The sequence below is a fragment of the Diuraphis noxia genome, unplaced genomic scaffold (assembly GCF_037042655.1).
Source record: "Diuraphis noxia isolate RWA-SAM2 unplaced genomic scaffold, SU_Dnox_SAM2 contig0003, whole genome shotgun sequence".
Classification (NCBI taxonomy): Eukaryota; Metazoa; Arthropoda; class Insecta; order Hemiptera; family Aphididae; genus Diuraphis; species Diuraphis noxia.
In genome coordinates, this window is record NW_028301713.1 from 8,267,487 (window position 1) to 8,294,760 (window position 27,274).

The window sequence follows — 27,274 nt, forward strand, 5'->3', positions numbered from 1 at the left end:
TGGTCCAAACCAGCATAATTAGCATAATCTATTGGTGTTGTTGTACAACAGTTAAGTTGCGTTCTCATATTATTTCGACAGCTATGTGTTCTGTTTCAACACACGAAGCTCAACTTATAAACTATTATAACATTAAAATTATTAGTTATACTTAAATAACTTGTTTATTGTATCATATAAATATATTTACACTATAATTTTAATGATATGAATTTTATTAATTACTCCGACTACAAATTATTAATTAAAAACGGAAAACATATGACATTATCGCAAGAACACAGTCATGTAATTAAATTATAGCAGGATACAATACATTTAATTTTTTTTCATAATTATTATTAGTTAATATCTAAAGATTTGTTGAATTTATGGATACGATATGGAACTTTATTTAATTTATGTACGTTACAAGTGAGTGCTATTAATATATTATATTTCAATTTTAATATAAAATTTAAATCACTTCATATCGAAAAACGAACCGTTTTTCTTTTTATAAAACGCTTTCGCCTTCTATTTTATGATTTTTGAGTCATCTTAAAATAATGTTATTTATTACAAAAATTGTAGAGAATAATATTTTTGAGGGTATAACATATACCTATTGGTTTTATACTTTTTTATTGTATTTGAATTTGTATTCGACTTTCAAATTATATTTTATTTTTTGTAAATTTATATGATTTTTAAATTGTTTTGAATTATTATTAGCCGTACTATAAAGAGGAGACAAATCATGAGCTGATATCCTCTTAAGCGACTTAACACAATACATAAGTCATACATTGCTCAATACTAATAAATAACACTTTAAACATAACCGATTGACATAAGACGTATAATTTACATACAATAGATGTTCGTTTATGAAAAGTTTATTAACTCGTAAATAATTTATTATTTATAATTGATCGGCTTCGGCATTTTGTATAGGTTTAATAAATCGCCGAACTATTATTTTCATTACATTTTTTGTATGTATTTTGTAACTACTAATAGTTAAGTGCTCTTTGAGTTACTATATTGTCTTATTTCTTCGTAAAGATTCTTTTCTAGTTCGATTTCCTATAAAAAAAAATATATATATTTATAAGATTTAATTTAGAAAATTAGTCACAATCGTTTCAAAAAAACTAATGATATTAACATTGTCGCTGATTTGAGAAAACTTCTTGTTATTATTATTATCTTTTATTTTAACGGCGTTCAATAGTATTAATAATGATGATGATTATTATTATTTTTGTTTTTCGTAATCTTCAGAAACTTTACCATTGGTTTACAATTTATCATCATTATCATAATAAAATTAAAATCACCACAAAGTTTCAAAACTTTCTTATGAGTAGTACCTATTATTAAATTAACGATTCGAATTGCATGATGGTAATTTGGGCTTCACCTTATCGCACGTATTATGTTTGACATTAATTGTGTTTAAATATAATGCGAGTACTACAACTGACATGAGGTGTTCTTCATTAACTCAAATAGAAAAAGGATTTGAGGGTCTGATCTGCACCCCAATTAAATATATTATGCATAATTATACTCATATTTAACTAGACAACTATCGTGCCCGAGTATTACTATACTTGTTACTGGATAGATAATCTCGTTAAGCTTTCGTGTAATTTGCATTCTTTTTCATTTATTCTCCGCTCATATGATTATTCTAACTGTTATTTCAAATTTTTAGATGTTTCTATTTTACTATATCGATGGAAATTCATTTAGACCAAACTGTCGAAAAAACGACTCTATCCATTTTTGTGGCCGCCGCGCGCCGGCCACCTACCTAAGAGAGGTGCATGCTAAAGGTATAATATTGCAACAGAGATTAAGCTTTTGCTCATGCACTAATACGAGTTTTAACTTAAATTGATCGAAAGAATTTAAAAACGTTCAATGTTAAAAGTGTTTAAAAATATTTTAATAAACTATTTTTATTGATAATTCTGGCTGATGGAAACAAGAAGTAAATTTGAAAATTACATTGTTATTAATTTACTATTGTGTATTATCAATAATAATTTTAATATAATATTTATTAATTTTTGGTTAAAATATAAACATATTACATCAAAAATCCATCAGGTGAAATTTTAACTCGAATTTAATTTTTTAATCCGTTAATGCCCATAATTAACACACACACACACGCATACCGGATTTATCATACAACAATATCATATCGTTTGCGACTTACCGACTCGCTCGCGTGTAGGTCAGTGACACGACTTTTGATCATCGTAATCAAAGCGATCAAGTATGAGTGCCTGGTCGCCATGACGTCGACAGTCTGCGATATGATGGGCGTCGTTTCCATGCCGTCGACGTCACCAGCATTCCTCGCCACGATATCGTTCTCGTGCCAGATCTCTCCGAGTTTCAGCGAAAAATAATGATAAATGTGAGCCACAGTGGCCTTGTCCTGGAGACCGGGCACCAGACTGCAAGCCCGAATCGTGCTCTCCTCGATGTCGTCGTCGGACTCGTCTCTGCAGTACGACCCGTCATTTTCCGATCCTGTGAACTCGACCAGGTGCACGAGCAGATAAATCTTCGGTTGTGCGCACATGAACATGGACTCCACCGTCGGGCTACAAAAACTGGCCAAGTTCGCCGCCGTGGTCGCGTCCCGCTGCTCATGGAACACGAACTCGTCGTCTGCAACCACAACGGTCGCGATCTGACGTTATCGACGAACTCGATTTATCGGGTTTTAATGTATCGATAAGGTTCATTGATTTCATATAAAACCTAACCTAACCTAACCAAACCCGGACGATAATAATAATAATGATAATAATAATAAATAATAATGAAACGTTTAGAGACGTGAATATGGCATAGGTGCTCTTCAAAGCTGGACCAACTGCAGCTATTATACGCTGCGGTCGTCTGTCGTGTAGTTTCTAAAATTTGAGCTCGGCCCGCGACTTCGGAAAATCCCCAGTATACCACGGTTACCATAATAATTAAAATACGGTAAAATACGCATGGCTGTACAACAGACGGTATAGTTATATGAACCTGCAGCAAGTTTTCCAATATTAACAACACATTGAAAAAAGTCATCCATGATGGCGGTCGAACGTGGAGAGGGATAACTATGGCCAACAATTATATGCCCTAAAAATCTATCAAATATGAATGCAGTTGTACCCTAAAAATTACCAAAATATACCCTTAAAATATGCTTTAAAAAATGTTATTGTAAGTATAATATTCTATTTTTAATAAAATGATTAATTTTTATAAACTAGCTATGTTTTGAACCAATCAATAAAAATATGCAAATGCGTACAAGTGTTGGCGCTATAGTGATAAATATTATGATATTGCGTTTTAATTAAATTTAAAATAAAACTATAAATTGTTTTTGAGATATGTTTTTTTTTTTATGAGATGTGTCTATTAATAAATGATTCAAACAACGCCTATTAGCTCAAAAATACTTAACAGCACTGTAAATAGACAATATCTTTCATGTCAAAATTAATTCAATATCGTTTTGGGTCATTGTTTTCGTGTACGAGTAGACAACGACGTCACTATATTATATAATCTATATTATGTATACTTCTTGGCCTTGACCTATGAAGTCAAACCGGACTAATTCGCGTCTCCAAATCTCGCAAACCGCTTCCAGGTAGCCCTTTCCCGTCTTGGCGGATCTCCATTTCTTGATGTGACATTTGGCTGATTTGAATACGGCCAAATCCACGAGTGTCGTCAGCATCACGAGCTGTATGGGATATTTGGAAACCTGAAAATCAAACGTGCGCATTACATATCATTTTGCTCTGTACACGTTTGAGAATACTGCACTTTTGGTTATTATTATTTATGTTATTCTTTTGGTCAAATATAACAACAATTTAAATTAATAAAATCAAAAAAATTGTCGGCGTGTATTTACTTCAGCACTTTCACCACATTTCACGACGTGCAGAGTTTAAGTTTTGATGTATAAATATTTTAAAGACAAGAATTTATTAAATAGTATTGTCGTTGCCATTATGCCATCAGTAAAAAAATTCAAATAATACTTATAAGTAGGGCTTATATGCAATAAAAAACGATTAAATATGCATTTGGTTTATTAAAAATATGCTTAAATAAACCAAATAAATATTATTTAAAAAACATATTTTCTATAAATTTTTTTACATACCGATTAATAAAAATAAATATGTTAAACACTTAAAATATAAAAACGTTAAAAAAATTCTAAAATCTCTAAAATATTAATTGATATAAAATTGATAAAGCTACTCAAATGAATTACATGATGTTTTAAATTTTCAAAAATGAACGATCTTCTGTTTGACCTTAGTATGTTTTTATATTTGCTAAAACTCCGTTCGACATCACATGACCTAATTTTTGCATATTTAAATTTTGTAACTTCCCCAAGAGTTAGATTTGGAAAATCTTCATCTACATCGTTGCCATTTAAAATATTACGTATCGTAGACATAGATTTAAGCCCAGTATTTTTTCTAACACATTTTTTTATATTTTTTCAGAGATTTGTTTTGGCCAAGTTTAGATTTGGTGACTGTTGTTTTCAACGATTTACAAATTGTAATGAAATATACTATAAAACATGCACTTTTTGTGTTTTTGTAGTCGAAATGTATAAAAAATATTCATTTTGTTCAAAATATGCAAAAACATGACAAATAAAAATACCACCATTTACCTCAGCTACAATAGCTAATTCGTGGACATTACTTACAAAATAATAATCAGAAGTTACAAAAAAAACATACCAATGCATATAAATCCTAGCCCTACTTATAAGTACATGGATAAGTACAATATTGACCATAAGGTTACTTACGGTTAAGGCGTTCAGTATGTGTTCTATTCCTTTGGCTTTGATAAACAGTTTGACTTGGTCGTTGTAACGAATTATAGCATTTTTAATGAAATGCAACAGATCCAATAGAATACTGAAAATACCGTTACGCGTGCGATTTATTCGGCTTAAATTTTTGTAATATTATAGGTAAAATATGTAATAATAATATATGATAATGATGGTCGTACTTTTGATTTATGTTTCTATCGAAGTCTTCGACAAAGTACAGTTCGAGCATCCTCGTCACCATATCGAATACCATCGGTTGAGCTTCGGGATTATGTTGGTTCTCTCGAAAAAACACGTTCAATGTGTTCAAACCGTACAGGCTAATGTCTTGATAACTGTAATCTTGACTTTTTAGCGTGTCCAATATGACAGCTGTAACAATAATAATAAAAAAAAAAAACAAGCACGGTTTAATGTTTCCGCACTTTGAAGTGGATACGTGACTGCGATTACAATTGATCAATACGTCTGCTTTGAGAGTCTTAAACTTTCGAAGTAAATCGTAATCGTCGTTTGAGATGATTCCTATACAAACTATAGCGTTGACTATAGTACAGGAAAAATTGTTTTGTTTCTCCAATGACTTAATCAAAGCCAGTAACCTGTGTGTAATCAAAATAATATTTTCACTGCTGCCTTGTCGTGACGTAAGTGATATAATTTTAACAATCAACACTCATTATTTCATCAGGTAATTATTATTTAAATGCTTGGAAAATAACTATCATTTTATTATTAGTTCACATCGATATTAATTTTTAAATGTTTAAGTCTCTCAGAAAAATGTTTATAATTTAAGATTAAAAATTCATTAAAAAAAACACACATAATAAATAAAATATAATTATTTTTCAGGTATAATAAATTTTTTTTAGAAATGATAAAGTGATCTTAAAAAATATCGAAAATATAAATATTTTTTGAGATGATGAGTGTTTCACTATTAAAATGATCACAAAATATATATTATAATAATATATCAAACATGAATAAAATACTAAACTCAGTGCAGCATTCGGTTTTTATCGAACTGTCGACGGAATTCAGCAATAAATACGGTAAATTTAACAACGATCGGTTTAGAATAGTATGTAAATTATCGCCATAAATATCTTTTGAATACTCGACGTTCAATAACATTATAAATTCTTTTATCAAAAACGTGTTGAGTTGTTGAAACTGCGACATGGAATCCAAATCACGAAATAAAATACATAAAGGTTATAGTATGTGCACACCTTATAATGGTATTTGCAAATAAATTGAAATAACCACAATGTACCTAATGACTATAATAATGCCTATATAAAATATATTATAAAATGCATTCCAAAATTTAATGTATACATATATATATTTTCCTTTCTTTTTCTTGTATAAATTTTAACTAAAGTAGGCTAAAAACCTGTGTTGTTGAAGCCTTAATAAACTTTGAAAAAAAAAAATATATTATTATGACTGTATAAATCACCTCGATTTTTGACGATAAATTAATAAACACTTTGTTAGTTACGTCTAACATGATACATTTGAGTATAACATTTTCATTGACCGGATTGAACGCCACGTCTTCCAACCAATGCGAGACGTGTATGATTTCCGGCCAAACGCATAACATGACCATGTCTTTAAAAGTTTAAAACCAAATTAATAATGTTTTCACTCGACACTTTTAGGTATTAGATCAATATTATGTACGCAAATACCCGTGACGATTTCTACGGAATATTCGTCTTCGTCGATCGAACAATTTTCCACGATCTCGCCGAGCAAGTAGCAAAAATCGTTTCTCAATTTCATACCATTCTCGTTGTTTCTCTCGGTTTCGATTTTTATATTGCAAAGTATTATTCTGTAGGCACGGAACACAAACTACGGTCGTCTCAAATACGTTTAACTTTACGGCCGTCGCCGTCAATATATATAATAATTCGTATGAAACAGATGTTATATTAATATGAGACCACTCACTCCAGGGTGTTCCGCGCGACCCGTGTCGGTGGTTGCAGGATGTCATCGCCGTCACTTGTACTCGATTGCAAACTTCGCACAGAAAACATTCGATTCAACAACATTATCACGAATTCGCAAACGGTAAAACGATCAAACGACACCAATGGCATCCAGAGAAAATTCGGCTTTAACGTGTCCACCAGTATCCGTACACCGTCCGATTGCATCATTCGTATCGCTAAAGAGAAAGAAAACCGTCCGGTTTTAAACAGTCAAATCGAACGTATATCTAGACAAGTCCGACGGACAGGGTTGGGAAAGATACACAAAAAGCAGTATCGAGATACTAGATACAAGATACTTGGCTTTGGAGTATCGCGATACAAGACACTAAATACTTGGCTTTGGAGTATCGCGATACCAGATACTCGATACTTGGCTTTGGAGTATCGCGATACCAGATACTCGATACTTGGCTTTGGAGTATCACGATACTAAAAAATATACTCGATACATTTTAATAAAATTAGTGACTGGTTTTAAAAAAAAAAAATATGTTTATTATTATGGGGATGAGGATGACCACCTTCGTTAAACACGGCAAATAAAATAGTAAAAATTGACACTTATTCAATAATAATAAAACAAATCAATTACGACATAACGTAATCTCGTTGTCTCGTCAACGATGCAATAATAACCAAAATACAATTACAGAACAATTAAATAATTATAATTATATCAATAATAATTCTCCATTAAAAATTATATAAATACATAAAAAAAATAATTTTAGTAACAACATAATGTCCTAAATCCTAATATATAATAAATAATAGTTTATAATTTTATGATTTATCGGTAAGTATTACTGAAAAATAATTTCCAAGGGCAAGATACTAAAAAAGCAGTATCGAGATACCTACTAGATACGAGATACATTGCTTTGAAGTATCGCGATACAAGATACTTGTATCGAAAATACTGCCCAATCCTGCCGATGGACAGAGTGAAGATGAAGGGGTAGTTTTTTGGTGCAAATCAGCACAATTAGCGATAATCTGCTGCTTACAATACTATTTGAGTATTGTTTGGAATTGAATAGGAAAATCATTGACATTTGAATTCTGAAACATAACTGTCATGAAATTCGTCGTTTATAATAATTCTATTTTTTTTTTTTTTTTTTACCTAAAGTTATAGGAAAAAACTCAAATAAAAATGGTGGGATTACGAAAAACGTAAGTTTTTCTAAACATCAGTTTTTAACGAAGTCGATTTTATTATTGATGTGATTCAGAAAGGAATGATTGTACCTAAAGATTTGAAATTTCCACCGAACGATTGTATCAAAAATGTATATTATGTAGATATTTGTAATTTTCGTATGTACCGTATACAAAACGAATGTTTACTAAATTTAAAAAATACAAAGCCAAAATCTCCTTTTTTATAACCATTTTAATTTATAATTTTGAAAAATTTGTCAAAGAAATTGAAAATAATTTGTCATACGTGATTAAGTTGTACTCACCGATATTTCGCATTTATTAGCAAAGGTATTTTTTTTCAGTAGTGCTTGAAAATCAAATTTTGATGAAATCGGAATAGTCCAAAAATTATATTTTTTCATCAAACCATTCCACGTGTGGTGTGGTTTAGATTTAATTTAAAAATATGAATATGAATCTTAGACACTTGAATGTATTTACTACCATTATGTACATCATTATATATAGTCATTATGAAATTGTTTAAAATATTTATAATGATTGTTGTAAGCCATTTGTATACAAGGAACGACACGAACCAATTATCAGTATTGGGCGATACGTTGAAAATTAGGCCAACTTACCGAACTAATAAATATTAGGTGCTAATAAAAGTATATAAAGTATGTCCCGTGACGGTATTAGTATGGCAGTATCCGAGTCCTGTGCCAACGCGATTCACGAAAAACCCCTTAAATTTCGTCTCTATCTAAAACCAGCAGGTAAATTATTTTTCGTCCCAAATAAGATTCTGTTACGATTTCCAATGGTATATTTAATTTTCCGAAATAAATGTATTACATTATTATGGCTCCTATTTAATAGGCACACGCCAGTGTTGTTTAGGAACAATCGTTGTAGGTCGATGGCGGTGGCAATGTTGTAAATTATTCGATAATATATTTACCCGATTGATCGGACACAGCAGCGACGCTATACGAGAGTTTCAATAAATCGTCGAGAAACGTTTGTTTCGTGACGTTCCCGACGAGTTCCATCAATGTCTTCGGTAAATCACTCATTCCTAGGGCCTCGTGACAGCAATGCAAGCTGATCGAGTTTTCCGGCACGATTTGGCGCCTGAGTACCGACGACTGGACAACGCCGAACAGAAGAATATTGAGTTCGTCGTTCGCCTGGACCAGCCAAATGCATTTGGCTTCGGTTTAAACACACGACGGGATCACAAGTTAATGTTGTTTTTTTCTCAAAAAAATTTATTTATTTCGCATTACACATGTACAAGTTAAAAGTATATGCATGGGCTCACACCAGATGTAAAGTTAGACAGTGCTAAGGTCCCTCATATTATTCCACGATAATTTGAATAAAAATATCGACTTCAATAAATTAATACAACGAACAAATAACTTGATAATTATTATGAACCAATTATTAAAAAATAGGAAAATAAATTATAATAATTTAGGACAATAGCGTATTTATAGAATTGTATAGGAGATAATAATTAAGATTTTCAATTTGTTACCAATTAAAATATGTGTACCCACCTAAATCTCTAAATAGAAGTCATTGAAACATAAGTTGGTGTGCACAGTAAAAGTGAATAATATTTATCTTTGATTAGAGTACAAAAAATATTTTATAATATACGTGAAAATTAAACGGTAGTAAACGGAAGTATTAACTTCAAAAACAAAAATATTTATTAAAAATGCAATAAGCAAACGGGGAGCGGTTATTTATTTGAAATCTGGGAGTGATTCTGGGGCTCTTAGCACCGCTCCCCCCCATTATGAGCGGCTACGACTGTGATAACAGTGCAGTATTGTACACATTTACGTCACCGTTCGTTGGATTCGTGATTTTTTATTATTTGTTATGATAACCATATTTAACGATGAAATATATATTCCAAATCAATTTCGATAACCAAAAACAAGTATAAAGTAATATAATATTTTATCATCACCCATTACGTCGTAGAACCGTATTAATATCGGTAGTTCTTTCGAACATTCCGTCACAAAGTTTAGGGTTGGCGGCATCAAACACAGGGTCAACATCCCATCGAGACATTGTGTATATTTCGGTTCGGTCGAAAAGTTTTCGGCCAAAAACTCGATTATGTCGTTTGCATAAAACAGATGGTCAATCGACTGCAGCGTATACAAATAAAATAAAATTACTATTTAGTCGTATTAATATTATACGCGTATACGTCTTAACCGGATAGTTTATTTTGTGTTTCGTTGTGGAAAATAATTAAATAAAAAGAAATAAACGATTACAACTTCGATTTTAAATTGACTATATTGTGTGTGCGGTACCTATACGGGTTTTGATTTCTAAACTGAATAAAAAAAAATAAAAGAACGACTACGTGTAAAAGTAGCTACTCGAACACATAATATTTTCAGTCCAGATACGGTATACCAGGTCGGTGGTCTAGCTGGTATATTAAAACTTTCTATGAATCGATTGTCCGCGCCACATCGATGCGTGGTCTTATGCAATATTATTAACGCGCGAAAACAATCGGTCTGCAATTACTGCATTTTTAAATTTACATTATTGTTATTATTATTATTATTGTCTTATGGGTATTCTGCTTCTTTCGCTTTGTCCGTCGTCGATCTCGGCACTCGGGCCAAAAACTCGAACCATAGGCTTTTCGTTGACGAGGGTTATTAATATCATTGTGAACTTACATAATAATATATAATAGGCCGTAAGGTATGGGACTTATAAGCGTAATTTATATCGGTCCGTAATAACTCGTAGTTTTATTGCCTGCTTATACTACGTCATATTATTATTATCTGACAACCGTAATAACTTATTGCGATCGGGTAAATGATCCATAAAAGCTCATAATATTTTATATCATATATTAGATAAACATTGATGGTATATACATATTTTGTACAAATAAAATATATTGGTATTCAATTTTTAAACGTAATACTTTATCGCACATATATGTATATATATTATATAGTCGTGCACGTTTAAGTGTATTCGATTCGATTCCGAAGCGTTAATATTATGTCATATATTGGCATTAGAAAGTACAACGTCTTAAGTACCTATTGCGAATTACAGTAGACATTTAAAACAAAAATAGGTAAAAACCAATTGGATAATCGACTCGCGATTTGAATTGCGTATATAATTTATATAAATCGGACAGGATTTTAAAATCGAATTGCTCGGTGAAACTAATCGAAAAAGTAAATTTTTTAAGGTATTCCTAAAGCGTGCGTGTGTAGTTCGTTCCTTACACAAAAACCACTAGTCGAGTGAAATATTTATAAAATTAATTATAATTCTTTTTAAATGTGTTTGAGGTTGTAATTACGATGAATTTGTTAAATTTTATATTTAAAAAAAAAATTGTTGTTTATAGGCACTAAATCGTTGCGACAAAAAATAATTCTAACAGGATATTTGTTTACGTACATAATATAACTGCAATGTAATGATTTCCGCGATAATACTAACGAAAATACGACTTACTAGACTGCAGTTTGTGGATAGTTGTATTATCTGTCCGATGTACTTGCACAGCCTATCGCAATCGTGGTAATTGTTTTTCATGCACATTAAACATTTTTGAAACAAGTAATCGAGATTAAAGATATTTACTATCGGGAAAGGATCGACACAGATGTCCATTTTGTATTAGTATTTTAACGCAACAAAATCGAAGTGTTAATGTAAGAGTGTGTAGAAACGAAAATGTGCCTATTTACATAGAAACAAAATATGATAAACACGCGTGTTATCACGTTTCTAAGATATTTGCACAGAAATTATTCTTTATTTTTGACGTGTTTCTGTGTTTTGTTTATGTTTTTTTATCGTATTATTATAAATATTATTATTATCACTCTCCTGCAATACTCTTTTAATATCAAAGCAGTACGATAATAAATAAATAATTTTGTGATTTATTTGGATTGTTCTCGAATGCTTTTGATATTAATAATATTATTAATTTAAGACAATATATTGCAAACAAATATCACAGACGCCGGAAAATCTTTGTTACTGTTTTGTATTGGTTTATCATTCAATATTACATGATTGACATATTTTAACAAATAAATAGCCTATAATAGTAATAAAAAAAAAAAATGAAACGAACGATTAACGGAAGGGTCTGATTTATTTAGCAATGGCAACACATATGATACATCAATTACATGTATTGTTTGGATTATGGCATTTTTGAGCTTGAAATGGATGGGCTACATTACATTATTTAACTGATCTGAAACAAAAAAAAAAAAATTTACGGTTATTTCATGATTTTTAATACATTTTAATCATTGATCTTTAAACTCAAACTTTATAAAATTTATTTCTACTCATATATTTGTGTGCATTATTTTATTTGTCATATTGTTTATTGAACTTTTTATAAATAATATGTCATCTGACCCACTTTCTAATGACTTTCCTACCGAGAGTTTATTATGAATAAAGAAAATATATGTGATATTATGTACGTACCTACAATATATTTCAGCTCTAGAAACATTAAATGTTTGATTTATTAATTTAAAGGATTAAAAAGTTAATTAGAATACTGCGCTAAATTATACAATAAGCGACGTTTGTAACTAATTATACTAAGTTGTTTACACATTTCTTTTATGAAAAAGTGTTTGAAAAATTAATTAATTTTTCGGTTTAAGGCTCTGCACAAGCTGGTATTTTTTATGACAAAGTAGGTATACCTACATATCTATCCAACTATAATTAATATGATAGGTATAAAATGTTTTAAGCAGACTTTCGTTATTAAAAAATACTTTTACTTTGTGCAAGGTTATGTGTACATTTCAGTTTTTAAACAAAAATAAACGTATTATTATTTTTATAACTATGTAACTCGTGTTTTGTAACATTTATTAAATTTACATGATTGTAAATGACATAAATCTCTCTAATAAATTTGATAAAATAAATATATTAAGTATAGATCATTTTTATCGGGATAATTACAAGCTTGTCTTACATAGTGGACATTTTTTTTTCTTAACCTAATTAGAGAGATTGTTTGTCGTTGGTATATAATTTATATTTTATATCCGTTAATTATGAATCGATATTTATGATTTAATATGAACGCATGTGTATATAGTAATTAATATAATAATAATATGTGATTTGATTACTAATGAAATTATTAAAACAAAATATTTAGGTATAGATCATTGCTACGATTACCGAAAATGAAAATTATCGAAAGAGTATGTTATAGGCACCTATACTGCAATTATTTTTTTTATCATTATTTTTTATTACTGTAACACATTAGTATAGGTACTTACCATCGATTGGTTTGTGGATGGTGCGGCCTTGGCGACCTTGTTGATGGCCTTAGCAGATTGGACTTGTCCGACGACAACAATGTTCATGGATACCTTTTCAGCGCCCATTTTTGATTTTGGTTGGTTTTCGTGGAATGAAACGAAGTGAAAACTAAAAGTAAAAAAAACAAGAATTAATGGCCATTCGAAAGGCTTCAGCTGAAATGCATATAATTTGTCATAAATCACATTTACACTCACCAAAGAATAGGATTGCACAAAAAATGCTTTTTGCCGAAATCGAGATCCCGAGCGCCCTTTTATACGTTAATCTCTCGAGGATTGATATAGTAGTGGTACGAACAGTATGGCGTGATTATGATTTTATGGGTAGGACGTGGCGTGATTATGATTTTATGGGTAGGACGTGGCGTGATTTTGATGTTATTGTTGTGGACTGATGTTTTATATGATACTTTATACACAGCGCTCACAATAAGACGATGTATACAATGCACATATAATATCATTATGATACAAACCAATTAGTAAAAGACGCAGCTTATGATAACAATTTCGTAAAAAAATTATCTATCTCGTTTTGCTTATACTTAATTCATAATAATATACCTACATAGTTATTGATTTTCAACGTGCATTCCAAACATAATAATATTATATAAATATTCCGGTGAAAGAAATAATAATAATATTATGACGTAAAACCAACAGCTTACCAAAAAATGTCAAATGTACCTAACCTTTATAATTACCATAACCTTTATAACAAGCAATTGTCATAATCATTTCAATAAATAATTATTATAAATTTAACACGAAAATAATTTTTTTTAATTTTTAATTAATTAAATAAATAAGCAACATTTACAATTTTATCTGTACAATAAAAAAAAAAAAAAAAAATGTTACAATACGCAAATAGGTTAGCATAATATTATATTGGACATGGTGACATGGACAGACAAGATTTTTGTAATTTTATTAAATATTTTCGTTTTTTTAGATTTTAATTATTTAATAATTTTTTGATACTATGTCATGGTAAAAATAAGTAGCATCATTATAAACTATAATAAAATATTAAATTAACTTCAAATTTGAGATTTTAACATATTAATACTACGAGTCTTCTTCTTTTCAAATTACCACAATTTTTTTTTTAATTTTTATACCTCATTATGATAATAACAATATAAGTCACAACAATATATTTTTAGTCATTTATTTAAAAATTAATGTCCCAATGATAAATCAAAATCAACATTCAAATGTATTGGACATTAACTACATTTAGAGTTAAAATAACTAACGATTTTTATTATTTTGTGTGTATAAACTGATAAATTATTTTAAAATATATGTAGTTTTAAACACCATTTACGACGAATAAAATTACAGTAAAAATAAATCAATTGTATAAACAGGTTGGTAAGGTATACTGTTATTTAACACGGGCTAACACTCGAAATATGAACATTTTGAAAAGTAGAATATCAACAATTTTAACGTCGAAAAAATTTTGTTATAAATTTCTGTATATAAATAAGTATTTTTTAAGCAAATAATCAAAAACATAATTATTTATGTTTTTGTTAGAAAACAAATTTCGTAGTTTTACTTTTAATGAGCATTAAAAGTACTTTTTTTACTGTTATACGTTGACAATTTATATTTTCAAACATATTTAACAGTTTTATAGTGCATTAAGTAATTCAGTTTTACAATTTAGATTTAGTAAAAATATATGTAATTTAAATTGTATGTGATATTTTAAAGAAATATTTTTTGTACTTCTATATGCTTGGCTCGAAGGTTAGGTATATAATAGTATTCTTAAATTGTCTTTTTCTTTATATTTAATAAAAAAATAAAAATAATCATAATAATAATAATATTCTTATATCGTAGTATAGAACAATTAAATTCAGTGATTTTATTTATATGTTTAATAATAGTAAAGACACTCATTTCATGTTCACAATAATAATCATTTAAAAAAAATAAATGACTTATGTGAATAATTTATAATAATGTAATATAAAATACATGGACATAAAATTATTTTTACGATCTTTTTAAAACCTATTATTTTATAATTATAACGAATGTCATTAAAACTAGGATTTTTTATTATAATAAAATGGTGAGAGATAATTTAATCTGTGCATTACTTAATCGTTGTAGATTTCCGTGACATTTTCTGCACTAAACAACCTAACCTGTCTGGTAAGCTCAGTGAGTGAAGCACGAGACTATTAATCTCATAAATTTCGAGCTCAACGTCGGACGCCACTTTGTCGTATCGCCTGTACTATGTGACACGTGCTAAACCCGCAATGGTCTTACCTGAGTACTCTCTAAGTCAATGACCTAATTATGGTTTAATTTAGCCAGCTCTGTTGCTTAATGTAAATATAGGTAAATCTAAAGTATACAATTTAAAATACACATAAACAGCACAAAAATATTTTGAAAATATTATAATTTATTCCATGTCTATTAAATACTAATATTATAACTCAAATATCTACTAAACAATTCTTAACTTTTACAGATTATTCAAATTTGTTTTACATCAAAAAAAGAAAAGAAAATTAATTTTAAAAATCAACATTTTAAAAATTCCACTGTTTCATTTAACATTTTATTTTTTATTTTTTATTTTTTATTTTCCATGTCTGCTGTCAAATTACAACTAGAAAAAAATTCTACAACAATAACCTTTCACAACGTTGAATATCGATATATTTTCACTCCTCGAAAATGTGATGACAGATGGAATAATAAAATTGAAAATAACTTAAGACAATTCGTAATAAATTCAATAAATTTTTATCGGTTTGCTCAGAATTTTAAATTGTACCTAAGAGCTGTATTTTTTTTTTTTTTTAATACGTTGTCGGCGCGGAATATTTTAATCCGTTAAAAAAAAATATATTAATTATATCGTATTAAAATGTCGTTGAGGATGTACTTATTTTGTAGTAGACTAAACATATTTTATAGTAAACATATGACGTGCAATTTAAACGCGTGCGAAACTGAATGACAGTTAGCTGCGGGTGCGTCAACTCAAGCGAGCGTATAATATATTATTGTATAATATTATTATAATATAAATTTCAAAATTCACAAGTTGCCGGGTGCGTCTACCGCAGACAATTTTCATCACAGACGAAGCGCACATTTGTCTAAGTAGACACCATTTGTTCGAAAATTACCATTTCCGGCCCATTATATTATTACGTAGACCTTATATCCGACAACGCGTGTGACCAAATATATATATATATATATTATATTATATTGCAAGAGATACATGTCTTATACGGATGCCGATCAAATTATTCACGAAATAAATATTATTCTGTATAATATAAATCGTGAATCAATGTCAACAAAACTGATGCGGATACGATATAATGATATATTATTATACAAATAAAAAATAGGCGTCATTCGGGTATAACATAGCGCGTCCATCAGAGGCGTACTCAGGAGTTTTCAATGGGGGGGGGGGGTTGAACATTTTGTTTTTTATCACTGGGACTTTGTAACCTTCTTTTTAAAAATATTCTTACTTACCTATCTAATCTTACAGTTCTTAACAGATAATGCACGCAATCGTTGTATATTGCATGTTGAAATACGATTTAAAATAGATATATTTTGTTTATTTTTTCCCTTAAAAAAAATTTTTTTTAGAAAATTGCTCCTGTGAATTATATTATATATAGGGGAGAGGTGGCCACAGTGAGACACTAGTAGATATAGGTACGTAATAACCTAAACATTTAGCATACATGTAATTTAGAAAAAAAACAATTTGTATTTTATATATTGTTTTATTTTGTATATAAATTGTTATACATAGTACTTATAATGTATACTATAATATACACATATAATTTGGTGCGCAATCGTGTTGTGATTTTAACAGGTAAAAAGGGATCGGAGCGCAATGGTGTTGAAAATTTTTTGCGCAATCGTGGTGTAATTAGTCGGGCCAAAAAAGGAAAAAATGCACAATCGTGTTGCATCGCTCAATTACATTTTATTAATATTATTATTATAGGCCATCGATATTAAGTTTATTGATACGATATAATAAATAAGAATATACAATTTATCACTAAACGTTTGTGTATAATTTGTATTTGATTACTTATATTAATTCTACTACACTTTTGTTTACAGGATGTATTGTATGGTCGAAACATTCTAAACTGCATTGTTCGTACAGTATAAATTATAATGGCAATAAACAATCAACAATATTTTTAATGTCTTGTAAAAATAATATTAAAATAGCATCTCTAACGTCTTGGCATATTATTTCGATACCGTCTCTTAAAACTAAATAAATGCATGATAAGGTAATCAAAAACAAAAATAAATTACTGAAAATACTGATTTATTTTGTAATGTCAATACATGTTATTGATTAGATACATGTATTGTTTGGGCTATGGCATTTTTGAGCTTGCGATGAATGAATTACATGTTGAATTAACAGTTCTGAAACAAAATAAACATGCATAGTGTTAAATAAAAAAATTAGACACAACGATGTGTACCTAATAATAATAATAATTGTGTTTAGGTTATAACTTATACCATAATATTTTACTCGTGTATCATAAGTCGATAGCGAAAAAAAAATGATCAACGATCATTATAATATTTATGGACAACGATATCCTACTAATAGACTACAAATTAGAAAGTCTGATATTTCCACAATTTCCATCGATTGTTTAGAAATTAAAAAATTGATTTAATTAACGATTACCTAATAATATCTTGTGATTTTATAGTTTATTGTAATTATTCATATGATACAAACGGCCCGACGAGTTTTTGGGTTTCCAACGAATATTTTAAAATCTCATACACAACTCAATAAATATAATATCAAATGAAACCCTTTGCACCTATTTTGAACGAATATTTTAAACAGACCAATTATGTAAGTACTTAGAGTGTGTATGTAGATATTATACATGATATTATTGAGTCAATAACTCACCATCAATTGGTTGGTGGCTGGTGCGGCCTTGGCGACCTTGTTGATGGCTTTGGAAGATTGAACATGTCCAACGACAACGATGTTCATGGATACCTTTTCAGCGCCCATTTTTGATTTTGGTTGGTGTCGTGGAGTGAAATAGAGTAGACTGAAAGAAAAAAACAAACAAAAAAAATCAAACAAACGCTAAAGTTTTATAGAACGAGAACAAAATACAAAAATTGCCGATATTGTTTCGTAGGTAGAGAGGTACTCACCAAAGAATATATTTGCACAAAAAATGTGTTATGCCGGAATCGAAGAATCTGTGTCCTATTTATACCACTGATTAGCGTCGGATGGCATGGCGTGATCGAATAACGATGGACGTCCGTTGGTCGTCGACAGAGTGGTGCCATGACCTTGCGCTCGACGTATTATTGTTATTGTGTTTACGCCGCCGTTACTGATGTATTGTTAATGTTTTTATCATAATGCTACACAGCATTACGATAGATTGGGTAGGTAAACGTTCGCACAACGATAAGTTTGGTCCATGTAATATTATTATTGCTCTACGTCATAATAATATATTATTGTAAAATAATATATATAACAATATATTCCACAAATATTGTTTGGGCTGTTCAACACAGTTGACGATAATATTATAATAACCTTATGTTATAAAGTCGAATTAGACTACGTGACAGATTTCAAAGGGAATTTATATGATAACGAAATTAAGGAAATAAAAATGATATCAGCTACAAATTACAATAATATTATTAGTATGATATAATTAATTTTAGATATTCACATCGTCGTAATTTCACGTAAGTATAATATCGTCACGGTGAATAATTTTATTGTATAACAATCGTGAACTGCGAATCCAGAGATGCGATAATAGGCTTTAGCCACCCTTTGCAAGACGAACCCAATCAATAGGTTTTATAGACAAAAGCAACAACGGATGAAGGGATGAGGGTTGAATTTGGTCAATAGAAAACTAATCAACTACATTTATTCGGTAAAGCACGATGGAGAAAAATACCCTCTTAGCAAAACGATTGAGCATTTCATGGATATTTTATGTGACGTTGCAGTCTCATTCAGATCGCCAACATTTTGTAGTTTATTATTTTCACGTATTATTACACCAATTATTATGATATCAAATTTAAACGATCCGCGAGCAGTGAGCCCAGCCCAGCTTTATCGGCAGTGTTACTAGATAATTAATAAATTATAAATGTTTATTTTTTGATCATTATCGTCACTATACAAGCAATACAATTTGCATTTAAATTAATAAAAAATTATAATAATAAATGTTTAAAACAAGTATTTTAATACAAAATAATGTCTATGTCTACATGATAAAAATCAATATTTGAAAATGTTCATTTATCAAATAATATAAAAATAATTTTATCGGAGACTTTTACAAAACGGTTTTAACCTTTACGCCATTTTTTTAGTTATTATAATTATTTAAATAATTATTTTTTATATAATATAGTTCAAAATTATAAATGACAACATTGCAGAGTTTACACTTGATCCGTGATCGTGTGGTTTTCTTTTGTATTTCTATACACTTTGATACGCCGACTAATTTTTTCAACCGTGTCGTTAAAAAATATGTTGTATGATTGTAGCCAATTTATTTTTTTTTTTGCTGCCCAATTTATCATGATTTTGAAAAAACCTTGAATTACCTATTATTATATTAATTTTATAAGAATTGTTTCCCTCCTCTCACAATCAGCATTTCAAATTTATCGATTCACGTCGTTTAATTTATTACACAGAAGTTATATTTTTGGACGTCAATTTTATGATTTGAATTATATCTGAAGTCTTGTTTCTGATTCCTATAAAATCGTTTTCTATACTTCATTTATACTTTAATATAGAAAAAAAAATTATTGTTTTTAGTCATTGTATACAGCGTGACTAAAGAAAAAATAACTAATTAATTTTAACAAGGTACCCATAATTATATATAATATAATATAATATATGAAAAATGAAAACGATTTTAATTCGACATGGATTTTTTTTAAATTAACTGGAAAAAGCTAAGTTGTCACAATGATTTCATTAGCTAGTTATGCGATATTAAGTAAATGAGAAAATCCAATAAGATAATAAGTACATTACTTATAGTTAAGTTAGCAAAAAAATTAACTTTTTAACTAGTCAATAATCAGCTTTGTATACTTACTATTAAAATATAATTATATAGGGGTAGTAGGTCCGATTTTACAATGACAACATTAAAAATTGTGTACTGCACATTTTTCGATATCTTATCGGAAAAAACGTCAAACAGTGAGTTATAATACTCAATGTTTCGTAAGTAATAAATTAACGAAATCTTTTTTTAGAATTTTTATGCATATAAGAACTATATTGAACTACAAGTCTCGAGAATAAGTTAATGTAATTCACTGATATCACAATGGTAATCTACATAAGCTTTCTAAGACCATTCTCGAATGCAACCATCACGTTTTAAATCTACATCCTGGTCAAATAAATATATTTACTTTTAGGATGATGTGTTGGTCAGATTCCACCATACCATGTTTTTATAAATAAATTATGCAAAAAAAAATTATTAAAAATATATAATTTTTGTTCAAATTAAAAATTAGTAATTTAATTATAATAATATAATACCTAGGTATATGTATTTAACTTATTACAAAATATTAAGTGTACAATATGAGTATTATAGACATCACTCATTTTTTTTTTGTATATTTAAAAAAAAATCTTGAAATGGGTGAATTTCATCATCAGTACATCTAGTCCATTAAAAATATTGATTCAATAAGTGTTTGCGGCATTTAATGCATAACGGAAAAATAAGAATTCGACTTAGTACAACTTACTATAAACCATATACCTAATACCTATTATAGGAACCTTACTATACACTATTTAATAGGTATATCAAGCAATCTATTTAACGTAAGACATTCATTATTTCAAAAATTAATAATGTTTTTGAAGAAAAATATATGCACATGGTTTCGAGTCGTTAAAAACAAATTTAATATATATACATATATTTTTACAATTGTTTAAGTTCTTGCGACATACAGTTTTAATCTCAAACCATCGTTTGGTTCTCGTGTTAAAGACATTATATACCATAACTCAATAACTACCGAAAAAGTAATAACATATAGTTACCAAAAAAAATAATAGAAACATGGATTTTTATGATTTAATCATCTCATTAAAAAATATTGAAATAATGTATTTTTTAATAAACCTAATAAATAGTATGTATATGTACATACGGTAAAGCCGGTGTCACCGGCGAATTATACCCCCTATACATTTTACCGGGGGGGTAAAAATCGCCTGAGGTAAAATTCCCCTACCGTAACAGGCGATTTTTACCCCCCTATAAATTTTACCTAGTGGGTAAAAATCACCTGAGGTAAAATTCGCCTACACTAACAGGCGATTTTTACCCCCCCTATAAATTTTACCTAGTGGGTAAAAATCACCTGAGGTAAAATTCGCCTACCCTAACAGGCGATTTTTACCCCCCCTATAAATTTTACCTAGTGGGTAAAAATCACCTGAGGTAAAATTCCCCTACCGTAACAGGCGATTTTTACCCACCCTATAAATTTTACCGAGAGGGTAAAAATTGCCTGAGGTAAAATTCGCCTACCGTAATAGGCGATTTTTACCCCCCTATAAATTTTACCGTAGGGAGGTAAAAATCACATGAGGTAAAATTTTACTGAGGAGGTAAAAATCGCCTGTTATGTTTGACGATTTTATTCTTATTAAGCTTGAAAACACTGGAAAAATTTTTTTTTCTTAATCGATTAATTTTTAAACGTTTAAGAAGATTATGAGAAAAACCTACTTTTATAGATCATTTCTTTTTGAATTACTTACCAGAAATTATACAAAACTGCAAAAATTAATTAATGTGTTCCAAATACTTGAATAATACTAATAATAGTAGGTACCTAATTATCGAATTAGCGAACTACTTAAATTTATTATTGTGGCTATCCAACTTATGTTATAAAGTTATAACTTATAACTAACTTATCCGTTTTTAATATTTTTTTTAGTATATTTCATGTACTTAATTTTTTTTTATAACATCAATTATTGAAGTTTAGAATGTTAAAATTAAGAACACAATTTTACTTAATATTTTAACATTTTGCTTAATATTTTATGGTTTTTTTTCATAATATTACATTTAGACCATTTAGTTACATTTTAATTTGATTTTTTATGTAGGTAGGGTATCTAGGTACCTACAATAATATATTATACTTAGGTAAGTAATTACCGATAAAAAAATGATAAAATTTGTTAAAACATAAAATAAAATTGATCATAATAAAAAAAAAAAAAATAAATAAATATTCATATTAATGTTACAAATTTAACATGGTTATCCCTTGGCTTTTGTAATAACTGCATAACATAATACCTATATCTAGTGCAGTGTTTCCCAAAGGGCGTGCCGTGGCACACTAGTTTGTCGTGAAATTTGAAAGGTGTGCCGTGACAATTTGAACTTATTATTCGATAAGTAGATAATACTTAACCCTTGATTATATACGATCTAATATTTATCCAAAGTGTGCCGTGACTTATAATAACTAATAATAATGCGTCGTGATGGGAAAAAGATTGGGAACCGCTGATCTAGTGTGTACTAATTGTACACCGGAAAAGCATATGTATTATAGCTGATATATAACAAATGCAAACGTTTTAGATAACTTTTTAACTAATATCCAACAGTCCAAGACACTTTGGAGAACCGCAACAGAAATCTATAGTCTTGTTTGTCAAAGAATGTAATCATTGAAAGCCAAGTTAAAAGTGAAAAACATTATGCAATGCTATGTGCCTGTATTATAATAATAAAATCGCCACAAATACTACTTCAATAAAATAAATTACGAAAAAGAATTCAAAGAATAGTATAAGGTTAAAATTTAATTTGGATTATATTAAAGGTACGGCAGTCACAGCATAGAATACTCTATGAGTCACAGTGACCCGTCTGTCAAAGGTAACCGATAATGGCGGTTGGCGATAACCAAAACGTTACTATACGTATACTACTCAACGGTTCGTAATAGTTAGACAGGTAGATAGACTATTGTTATGTATTGTTACTTGTGACAATACACTATACAGTAAGTAGAGCCATACGCGTTAGACGCGCTTAGTATGCATAAAGAACATACCAAAAAATGTTGATAAACATTAAACCCATACCCATATCAACTATACTATAGTTAACAGCTTATAACTTCTTGGTAAAAAAAAGTAATGCAATGTCAATATCTGATATCTTAGAGATGAGGGAAGAAGGGGACAAAAAATAATAATATAGGACCCATTAAAGACATTTTAGACTAATTTCAGATTATTATTTTCATTCCCGTATTCACCTTCGTTCTGAAGACTTCAACACGGTGTTACAAATTTTTAATGTGTATATTTTAATGTAAACATATGTGTTGTGCGTACGATATTTAAATTATCGATTTTTTTTTATCAGAATCTTCATTTATAATCTCCGTAAAGGGTAAGTACCTAAATAAAAATATTTTAATTAGGTATTATATTATAATTAATGTACTTTTAATATAACTAAATAAAATAAGTAATAACCAGGGATCGGGTATTTATGCAATTGTATATTTGTTCGGGAAGTAAAAAGAATAAATCTGATCTAGTAAAAATTTGTGTTGTGGTGTTTGGAGTTAAAGTTTAAAACTTTATTGTGCATATTTTTGCATATTTTGGGATTTATTTCTACAAATGCATATTTTTAAGATTTATTGATTTTTATTGCATATTTTAAAATAGTTTTTGATTATTTACCCTTAAATCAATTATTTAGTAAAATAATTTTTTAATACGTAAAAATTTTAATTGCTAGGTATAGTCGTATAGAATATGCTGAATGTTAAAAAAATCCAAAGACCTCCAATTCAACAGTTTGGCTTTTTTTAAAAATAATATAGTACCTATGAGGTATTCAATAAACAATTTTAAAATTATACACTTATTCAGTGAATTATTATAGCAACGTAAATTATCCCGAGCCCATATTTATCCTTACCATTATGTATGTAAAAGTCATAAGTGTTAAATTTATATTATATTTAATGGAAAGTAATCGTTGTAATTCAAAGGCATTATTAGTTGGGGCTTATAGAATTGTACTTGTACACATTATACTATAGGCATAGTATACCGCAGTGTTCACTAATAATTTCGGAAACACTGAATTTCTCGGCCGAAATATATTGGAATAAATCGATATTTTTACGAGCTAATGATATATAAATACACTTTTCAAATAAATTTCAAATATTTAACCCTTTCGGTAAATGCATAAACCATACAATTTGGATTAAATAGTAACCGGTGTTTTCAATACCAAATTCGGATAGACTGATTTTTAGATTCAAACGAAGTGATGAATGTATTGAGATTTTAAAATTATGTAAAGACGTAAAGTGTATATCATTGGTGCATTACAGAGGTCAAAAGTAAAAATTTTGCGATAGTTTTAAAAAAATCGGAAAAAACAAAAAATTTCTATTTTAATTTTATAAAGATTCAGCAGGATGTTTCGTCCATGGGATGATATCAAACAAACAAATGAAAATGAAGGGGAGAATTTAAATTCTTTGGATTTTGTCGATTGTGATATGTATAGTGATGTGCTACATGGAAATTTAGAAGATTGCAATTATAAGAAAGGTAATAATAATTGTGTATTCATGGAAAAAGATACAAAATATGCAATTATAAATAGAAATAATGTAGAAGTAGAAGATATCGATAAATTATTTTACTAAAAAAAATGGGAATAAATATTATTTATTTAGAGTGTTTTCGTTTTCTATAGGTTAGATGAATTAAAAGTAAGTACTTACGTCTTGTTTAAAGATTTAATGCAAAGAATAATGCAAATTATTAATGAGGTTTATTTTGGAAAAGTAGGTTTTTTGATAGCTAGTTAATAATTTTATGTATCAAATATTATTCATTGTACAAAATTTCCCCAGTAATTTTCTTGAGCGTAGAAAAACTAATATTATGTGTGCAATTTTTTATTTTTGCAAATTAGAAAATTTTAACTTTAAACTAAGTTAAGTTACTTTTTTTTTCAAAGTTAACTTTTAACTTAACGAGTTAACGAAAAAAATATGATTAACTTTTAATTTAACTTAACTTTATTATTTTAAAATAACTTAACGAGTTAAAAAAAATCGTTAACTTGCCCAGCCTTGTTTTATTCAACATCGGTTTTCGATAAAATAAATTTAGTTTTCTTGTTTTAATTCAGAAAATATTAATTGTTATATACACCTGATATTTTTACCAAATATTTATAATATACACTCTACTTTTTTTTAGATGTTATTAATTATCCCACGTGACCTGCTAAATTTTAAAGTAGTTTAATTATATAATACCGTATATTATAACATTTTAATGTATTTTTATTAGAATTTGACGATAACATTGATGCTGCAAAGAATAATGATATTGACACGGAACGAAAGTATAAGCGTGCCGAATTAAGAGATGTGATGCAATTTTTAATAAATAATAATTATCCACCGTACATACAGAAACGGAATGATAAATCAAATTTTCGGAAACAGTGCAAACCTTATGCTATTGAAGATGGAATATTAATTTATAAGAAAACTAAAGCACGTGTTGTATTCGATAATACCGAAAAAATTAAAATAATTAAAATGATTCATTGCGGATCCAACGAAAGTGAAGAATCATCTGCATTATCATCTCACAGAGGACGAGACACAACACAACGCTTGATAAAAAAAAGGTTAACATTTTATTGAAATATTAAATTAATTAATTTTTACATACGACTCAACATAAGCAATTTTTGCTTTCGCATAATTTAATTGATATTTTACGAAATATTAAAGAAAATATGTTAGTGTTAAGTTTTAATGCATATTTATACAGTATGTATCTACATATTTTAATACATAATCTGTTATTTTTAATGTAATTTTTTGTTATATTACATAAATATTTAGATTCTATTGGCTTCATATGGCAGAAGACGTTCGTACTTTCATTCAAGAATGTGCTGCTTGTCAGAAAGTAAATCCAGCTACTTTGAAAGTTGTTCCAGAAATGCAATCCATCGAAGTTCCAAAACAGGTAATGTGATAACAAGTTAAGATTATATGATACATATAAAAATTTATAAGTTATATTGTCAGACCTGAATGTAGACAAAATAATATTTTTAAAATATTCCTCGATGTAGTTATTGGTGCAGAGGTTCATTGGAGTACAAGAGAGCAATAATGCATTTCTCCGCCACCGATCATATTATATTTACTTTGTTTACACAAAAATTGTGTAAACAATTTTTTTAGATTTATTGGTTGCAGTATTTTTTTTTTTTATAAGAAACCTTGTTTTAATTCTTCAATCCTAGGTTATACAAATTGATTGTACATTTTATAAATTTTCAACTTCAAAATAAATTACAAATTTTCACGATTTTGGCGAATATTTTTAAAATTCTAGTTTCGGATGATCATAAAAAATATTATGGATTTACGTTCAACTTTTTTACGTAAATTAAATCTAATTAGAAACCTTGTATTAAATTTTCATGTTTTATAACCAAGTGGAATTTTGTTTTATCTATAATAATTAAATTAAAAATAAAATAATAAAAACATTTGATTATGTACAATACTAGCTCAAAAAGAGTCAAAATATTTAGAAAATTTCATGGTAGATATAAACAGCTAATATGAATATTTGA

At 28.6% G+C, this 27,274-nt stretch overlaps 1 protein-coding gene and 1 pseudogene across 2 annotated transcripts; both read right to left on the reverse strand.

The window, feature by feature from the left end:
* Positions 1-862: 862 nt before the first annotated feature.
* On the reverse strand, positions 863-13,811 carry LOC107170507 (uncharacterized). Its single transcript, XM_089225021.1, has 15 exons — positions 13,653-13,811; positions 13,413-13,563; positions 11,590-12,346; positions 10,043-10,229; positions 9,017-9,268; positions 6,857-7,076; positions 6,592-6,737; positions 6,357-6,511; positions 5,889-6,064; positions 5,339-5,487; positions 5,065-5,257; positions 4,856-4,967; positions 3,604-3,775; positions 2,213-2,673; positions 863-1,068 (listed from the first exon to the last, which is right to left on the reverse strand). The coding sequence occupies exons 3-15, from the start codon at positions 11,746-11,748 to the stop codon at positions 1,003-1,005; spliced, it is 2,448 nt and encodes an 815-aa protein (XP_089081147.1). The 5' UTR covers positions 11,749-12,346; positions 13,413-13,563; positions 13,653-13,811; the 3' UTR covers positions 863-1,002.
* A 3,998-nt stretch (positions 13,812-17,809) lies between these two features.
* Positions 17,810-18,854, reverse strand: LOC107170508 (uncharacterized; annotated as a pseudogene). Its single transcript, XR_001506282.2, has 3 exons — positions 18,699-18,854; positions 18,442-18,589; positions 17,810-17,930 (listed from the first exon to the last, which is right to left on the reverse strand). The product of XR_001506282.2 is annotated as an uncharacterized LOC107170508 (transcript).
* Between the last annotated feature and the right edge of the window lie 8,420 nt (positions 18,855-27,274).

Excerpts from the sequence above, each read along its gene's own strand:
- LOC107170507 (XM_089225021.1), bottom strand. The coding sequence starts at position 11,748 with ATGGACATCTGTGTCGATCCTTTCCCGATAGTAAATATCTTTAATCTC. Across the intron at positions 6,738-6,856 it reads GTCGCGCGGAACACCCTGGA|AATAATACTTTGCAATATAA; the intron begins GTGAGTGGTCTC and ends CCGTGCCTACAG. Across the intron at positions 4,968-5,064 it reads GATAGAAACATAAATCAAAA|TATTCTATTGGATCTGTTGC; the intron begins GTACGACCATCA and ends CGGTATTTTCAG.